General features: G+C 44.6%; 1 protein-coding gene across 1 annotated transcript; it reads left to right on the top strand.

Moving 5' to 3' along the window:
- Positions 1–878: 878 nt before the first annotated feature.
- On the top strand, positions 879–1968 carry LOC118339349 (synapse differentiation-inducing gene protein 1-like; the record flags this gene model as incomplete). Its single annotated transcript, XM_035676933.1, is given in 2 exon segments — positions 879–1472; positions 1831–1968. Coding segments are annotated over 2 exon segments (639 nt in total), but the record flags the coding sequence as incomplete, so codon positions are not given.
- Positions 1969–7953: the final 5985 nt, after the last annotated feature.

The following is a 7953-nucleotide window of genomic DNA, read 5'->3' on the forward strand; positions in this document are numbered from 1 at the left end:
CATCCTTCCAACCAGACGGACACCTGTCTGCCCGCCCTGCTCTCCTCTCTCTCGGCTCATGTCTTTATTCGGAGCACCGGACCCGTCGCAGCGGACTCTCTCGGCTCCGTACGCGGTCAGAGCGCACGGAAGGCGTCTGGAGGTCGGAGAAGGGCGGTGTGATCCGGGATGTATTGATTGGATGGGATGGACGCAGGCTCGTGTCTCACCTTGGGAAGTGAGTATGTGTGCGCGTGCGTGTGTTGTTTTGTCCTCTCGTTGATCACACTACATGTTAACATCACCGGTGACGTCAGAGCCGGGGGTACGTGTCGGGTATTACCACATATATATATCCGATATGTGTTGTGTCGTGTGTGAGGTGTGTGTGAGTGTGAGTGTGTGTGTGTGAGTGTGTGTGTGAGTGTGATGTGTGTGTGTGTGTGGATCGTGAGTTGAGGTGTGTGCTGTGAGGTGTGTGAGTGTGAGTGTTGTGTTTGAGTTGTGTGAGTGTGTGTGTGTGAGTGTGTGTGGTTGGTGAGTGTGAGTGTGTGTGTGTGTGAGTGTGTGTGTGAGTATGTGTGATTGTGTGTGTGTGATTTTGTGTGTGTGTGTGCAACCACACAGACCTTAACAGCATCATCACACACAACAACAACGATTTTGGAGTCAACAGGATTCCTGAGTCCGGCCCAGCTGGACTCTGTGGTCCCCCATCAGTCTGTGGGGCTCTGAACCTCCAGGATGGTTTAGCACCTAGTTCCCACAATGCAATGCAGCGTTAAAAACACAGGTTGACACCTGTATTACACAGTGGTTCTCCTGCTCTCTCCTCCTGTCAGAGGAGCAGCTGCTCCTTTTCTCTCTGTGACTGTTTCCTGTTTCTGTTCATCAGGAGAGCTCAGCCTGCGATGACCTCTGACCTCTGACCTCTGACCCCTCTGAGAGACACCTCTGAGGAGGAGGAGCAACCGTTGGACCTCTGAGGAAGGATGGAGGGAGGAGAGGAAGCTGAAACCTCCTCCAAACTGGACATAGCCTCACAGAGAGGAGGAGGAGCTGGAGCAGGAGGAGCAGGAGGAGGAGACTCCTGCAGACATAATGGCCTGATCAACACTCAGCGGTTGGGGGCGGAGCCTCGGGAGGCGCTGCTGTTGCTGTACTCTGCTCCTCACTATCAGGGTCATGTGCAGGAGAGGAGCAGCAGAGGAGCTCCTCCTCCTCAACTCCTCAACCCAAGCGCCCTCCTCCCTCACCAGGCGGTGCCGGACCCGCGCCTCCGGCCGCCCCCCGGCCTCTTCTTATGCCCCGAGAGCGTCCTGCGGGCGTGGGGGGAGGCCGGGGGAGGCGACTGCTGCGAGACCACCTTCATCGAGGGGCTCGACACCTCCTCCTCCTCCTCGGGGAAGTTTGTGGACTTTGGTGATGAGGAGGCGAAGATTCACACGCTGTCCTACGACATTGAGGACGAAGACGAGTTCCAGGAGCTCGAGGTGACTATTGATTGTTTTTATTATAGATCCATCTGCTGATTATTGATCTACTAATTGATTGATTGATTGATTGATTGATTGGGACAGACTCCAGGTCTGTTTGGTTTACATGTTGTCAGTTTTAAAATGTGTTGTCCTCAAAGTCTCTCGTCCCTCATCTCAGAGAGACAGCTTACTTCTGAGGGTGCTAACCAAGATTTTCACAATAAGAGCTTCATCAAGTTATACTTACTGTGTTTAGTTCTTAGTCTGCTAACTTTATTAACACTGTGCAACAACACAACTTTATTATCCACTGTACAAACACACAACTTTATCACTTGTGTGTGTGTGTGTGTGTGTGTGTGTGTTACATCAGAGTGATTACTCCAGCGAATCAGAGAGTGAGGATACCTTCCTGTTGATGCCTCCCAGAGATCACCTGGGCCTCAGTGTCTTCTCTATGCTCTGCTGCTTCTGGCCACTCGGCATCGCCGCCTTCTACCTGTCACATGAGGTGAGGTCACACCCACACCTTCCCTCAGCTGACGGGGGGGGGCAGACAGGTCTAATCACTTTTAAAGTACTGAGTTATTATTTACCTGTTGCCACTGTAGCGAAGTTGAAAGGTGTAACACCTGCTGGAGAGAGTTGTGGTGTCAGTTGGTGCGTTCAGGAGAGCTCAGACATCTGAGGTTTGGGAGTCGACTGCAAAACAGGAACATCTGTAATGAAAGCAGCAGTTGTACTGTAGTAGAAGAAGCAGTAGCACCACTGTTACTAGCAGTCATATGAGTCATAGTAATAGAGTATTACACTGCAGTAATAGAGTAATAGAGTATTACACTGCAGTATTATTATATTACTGCATTAATATAGTAATATAGTAATAGAGTAATAGAGTATTACACTGCAGTAATAGAGTATTACACTGCAGTAATAGAGTAATAGAGTAATAGAGTAACAGTGCAGTATTTGGAGTCTGCTGCAGTTTCTTCTTCTCTTTCTGTTTTTAGAACATTAATAGAAAGCTGCTCCTACTCACTGACACAGTCCACCTTATATAACTGATCTGCAGTCAGCTGTCTGTCTGTCTGTCTGTCTGTGTGTGTGTGTCTGTGTGTGTGTAGATAATCTGCTGATATTGCAGAGTGAGCTCTGGTTTCAGGTATCTTTGAAGCAGATCACTGATCACTGATCAATAGTTATAGTAGTTATTGTAGTTATCGATAGTTGCTTTAAAAGGAATCAGTGGCAGTTTTGATCCTGATGAATAGTTTTCAGTTCAAACTTCACACAGTTGAATGATGAGTGATCAGTTGGAGACTGAGGGAGAGCCATTAATCCCAGAGCTCTGTGTGGACTAGCAGGAGGAGGTCTGGAGGTCTGGAGGTCTGGAGGTCTGCGGACCCACAGGTTCTACAGTCTCACTGTTGTGTGCTGGTAGCTCATGTGCTGCATGTGGTTTGGATGTGGTTTCCATGGCAACTCCACACCTACAGCTCCAAAAGAAACAGGGCTGGTTGCCAGTGGCAACTCTTCCCACACTGAAATCCATCACTGAACAACAGAAAGCTCTGCAGCAGCAGCAGGAGGAGGAGGAGGAGGAGGAGGAGGGAGGAGAGTTTGATAAAAGTAGAGAGGAGGTGAGCCATGTTAAAGGAAGAGTTCATCACAAACAGAAAAACCTTCCAGTCTGCTGGGAGGTCAAAGGTCACAGGGCGGATGATAATAATGAAAATTAAAGATGGCATTAAAGATGGCAGCTCAGGTTCCAGTAAAACAGGTTCCAGTAAAACAGGTTCCAGTAAAAAAGGATCCAGTGAACGGGTTCCAGTGAATGGGTTCCAGTGAACGGGTTCCAGTGCTGAGCAGCAGGAGCTCCTGATTGTGCTGCAGATCTGCACCAACAACCAGCACCTGAGATTCAGCTGCGTTACCAGAGACAGAAAACTGTACACGCAGGGTTTGCCCAAAGGAAAGAGAAGGACTGGTACAGTACAGTGTGTTACAGTACAGTGTTACAGTACAGAGTTACGTTGCAGTGTGTTTACAGACAGTTGTTACAGTACAGGTGTGTTACGATTACAGAGTGTTACAGTACAGAGTGTTACAGTACAGTGTGTACATTACAGTGTGTTACCAGTACAGTGTTTACAGTACAGTGTTTACAGTACAGTGTTACAGTACAGTGTTACAGTACAGTGTTTTACAGTAACAGTGTACAATACAGTGTTTTACAGTACAGCTGTGTTACAGTACAGAGTTACATGCAGTGTTTACAGCTACAGGTGTGTACAGTACAGTGGTACAGTACAGAGTTACAGTGCAGTGTTACATTACAGTGTCGTTACATTACATGTGTTACAGTACAGAGTGTTTAACAGTACAGTGTTACAGTACAGTGTGTTACGAGGTACAGTGTGTTACAGGTACAGTGGTTACAGTGCAGTGGTACAGTACAGTGTTGTTAACCATACAGTGTTACAGTACAGTGTTACAGTACAGTTTACAGTACCAGAGTTACAGTGCAGTGTTACAGTACAGTGTTGTTACAGTACAGTGTGTTACAAGTACAGTTGTTACAGTACAGTGTTACAGTACAGAGTCCGCAAGTAAGCCAGCGCCCGTTGCAGACTGAAACAATTTGTTTGTTAACCCGTTGGATAATCTGATGGTGCTTTAAGCACACACACACAGATCACACGCACGCACGCACAACACACACACCACACACACACTTACGTAACTCTCTGGCTACACACACTCAACCTACAAGGACGTTGTTCTTTGTTCATGCAGGAAATGGTGGGAGCGCCTCATTGTCCCATGGACAATCACATGGAGGCCCCCGCCCCCCCACTAGCTCTGGTTGGCTGACGCACTCGCTGACGTCTGATTGGTCTAAGTTAATTAAATCTTACTGGAAGTGAAGTGGTGATTTACAGTTTCCTGCAACCGAGCTCGTAATCACGTTTACACAGTTAATTCAGCTTGTTAAGTTGACTGGCAGAGATTGAGCGGTTATTTACTTTCGACAAAAAGAGGAACGCCGCCGCCATCGCCACCACCATCATCATCGTTACCATCATCATCGTCATCTTTCATCCTTCATCATGAGCTCAGTGGTCAACACTGACTTGAAAACACAACCAGCCAATCAGTGAAAGCAGACTATGCATTAAGGATCCCAACAGAAAAGTAATACACTTTATCACTCTCAACCAGACTCCATTCATAAAAACACTCATTACCTTCAGATCATATGGTACTCATTAAAGTGGACAGAAACAAATAAAACTGATTAAAAGGTCTCGTTAGTGTTCCAAAATCACCAACTCGTTTGGTGGAAATAAATCCTTAATTCACTGACGTAGATGATAAAAACAGCATTCATTCGAGCAGACCGCTATTGAAACCAAACACAGAGAGGCCGATACAACACAGACAGAGGGAGATGAAACACCATTGTGGACTCGTATAGAGAATATAATGTTTAATATCTAATTAAAATATATACTTATATTATATATATTAAACAGTAGTATATACACATATATATGTTGCTTTGTAGATGTCTTTATAAAAGCATTTGTTGCACATTCATAAGTAACCGTGTATTTATTATTATATTATTATAGTATTAGACATCACAGAGAGGAGGCTGCGACCTGATACTCAAACTAAAACAGGATGCTTCCTGATCAACATCAGCTTTCTTACAAACTTATTACAGATTGGAGGACGGATGTTCTGCTGAAGCTCCGCCATCAAACACAACAGACGCTCTTTGTCTACAATCAGTCCCTGTTGTTCTCACAGTTCTTTAGAGCAGTCTGACGTTGATGTTTCCTCCACAATCAGTTATTGATTGTTCTCACCATGTTTCATGACAGCATGTATGATACAGTAACAGATTTCATATTGCAACAACTGAACACGCTCACGTCTCTATATTTGATGACTGTAGATAAAATACAATAAAATTTACACTCACACAACACACCTCCAATAATCACACTGGACCTTAACATTAGCTAATTTAGCAAAAACACCAGGCTAACTAGCTCGTTCATCTAGCATCAATCGTTAGCTAGTTAGCTGCTAACAGTAGCATACAGCTAACTAGCTAATGTTAAAAATGTGTTGTTTAAGTGCAAACCCTCACACATCTGCTTCCTTTTCTCTGTTTCCTTTCCTCCTCTCTCCTCTCTCCTCTCTCCTCCTCTCTCTCTCCTCTCTCTCCCCTCCTCTCTCTCCTCTCTCTCCCTCTCTCCTTCCTCTCTCCTCCCCTCTCTCTCCTCTCCTCCCTCCCTCCCCCCAGACCATAAGGCGGTGTCTAAAGAGACTTTCCACCTGCGAGCTCCAGTTCGATCTGGCACTTTCCTGGCCGTGCGTCAATCACCATTGGGACAGGTATCTTATGTGGGTGGCCTTGGCGTCATCGCCTACCTGTCAAGAACCACACTGGATGAAAGCCCCGTCGCCAGGAGTAAAATTACCCATCCGACACTGGGAATGTGTTTGAGATGTTGACCTGAGGCCGCCTCAGGTGAGGTCGCCCCATGTGCCAAAGAGCTAGACGACTCCCAGTTGCAGACGCCACAACGTCGCTGGTCTGGATGGACAGGTGACTTGTTTCAGGTGTTCTGGACTGAAGCATATTAATTATATTATGATATTATAATATCTAATAATATATAATAAAATTTTTAAACAGATGATTTTTTATCTGAATTGTTTCTTCAGAATTTGGATCAAAGTTGTAACCAAAACCACATTTGGGAATGACGGCTTTTGGCTCCATAAAGGGCGATTGGTCACATGACCAAAGCTGGAAAATCAATCTACAGGACGAAAGAACCAGAAAATGTACAGAGGCCCCTGAGAGCAACTGCTGATCCATTATCTAAAAGTCTGATCTCAATAGTTTTGTCTCCAGTGTTTGCTTCCTCACATTATCTGTTCCGGCTTTAGGGAGTAGTTGTAGCAGCCAATAGCAGCTATCGCTATTGAGCTAAGCATCAGCCTCTGTGTTCGATCCGGTCCGGCTGCTGAGCCCCGGGTTCTGTTGGCCCGGTTTCTGTTGCCCGTTCTGTCTCCCAGTCGTTGCCTGCTAACGACAGACACATTTAACAGCATTAATTAGCCGTTAGAGATACTTTAAGCTAAAGCTATCTGTCCATCAGAAATCTGTAAAAATCTCAGAGAGTTGAAGCAGGCCGGAGGACGTCAGAGGAAAATATAATATAAAATATAATATAATATAAGATATAATTTAATCTGATCCAGTTTAACCAAAATCACTGAATACAGTTTTAAAGTTAGCTAAATAGTTAGCTAGCATTATGCTAACAAAAACTTTTAGATGTGACTTGTAACTACTGATTGACAACATATTGCTTATTGTACTACACACTGTGTGTACATTATGGACAGATTGGCTAGCTAGTAGAGATCAGCTTGAGAGTAAAACACTAGCTAAGATAAGATTTATTGATCCCTCGTAGCTGAAATTAAAAGTTCATAGCTGACTCAGTAGCTAGTTTATATCATTAGTTAGTGAGGTCATAGATTGTAACGACCCTCAGAAACACAGAAAGCGTTTGATTGGACGCAGCATTAGTATACGCCCCAAGTGCAGGATGAGTCATCAAATACTTTTATTGATTATCAGGAAACTGTAAAATACCTTTAAGAACACCTGAAGATACCAGAGCCAGGACTTCCTGTCACTGTTGGACAGAAAGCGGAGGACTGATCCGGCTCAGGTTCAGTAACTCTCGTGGGTTCATTCGTGTCTCTGCCTGCTGGACTGGATCCAGGTTCAGGTTTAAACCTGGATTATTTGGGCTTTAGCTGCTCTCTGCTGGATCCACACACATCAGAGCTGATCCAGCTTTTCATGTCTGAGTAAACATCAGTCCGCCAACCTCGCAGTCCTGAAGTCATTATTCATCATGTGTCGTCTTTAAAACGCCTCTTAGATTCAGCGTTTGTAACATCTCATCATCAGTTTTATGACCTTTAACAGGCAGATTTTAAATACACCAGAGATGTTGTTGTTGTTGTTGTTGTTGTTGTTCCTGGGCTCTAAAGAGTTAACAGCAGTGTGTAAGGAGGGTGCGGCAGAGATTCAAACACATTTATTAATGACAGCAGTTTAAATGATCACAGGAGTCAAAGTGAACCTGAACTCTGTTTGAGTTCATTTCATTTCTCTACGTTTCAGTTTTTTTTGTTTCAGTCTGAAAATAACTTTTGTATGTTGTCCACCGACGTCTAAAGACAAAACTCTACAGACACATTTATTTATTTATTGTTTTAAAGCAGCAGCTACATTAGCAGTTAGCTCTGTGTGGCTAAAAGTTGAAGATTGATTGACGGGTGAATGTGAATGTTATTGGTTGAGATCAGTTAGTTCATGCTGACGTAAGCACGCGTCACATTTATGTTTACTGGAAGACACAATGATTGGATTTTATATAAAAACACAAAGAAA

This window comes from Morone saxatilis, unplaced genomic scaffold (genome assembly GCF_004916995.1).
Source record: "Morone saxatilis isolate NCDOM2014 unplaced genomic scaffold, NCSU_SB_2.0 Contig5, whole genome shotgun sequence".
Classification (NCBI taxonomy): Eukaryota; Metazoa; Chordata; class Actinopteri; family Moronidae; genus Morone; species Morone saxatilis.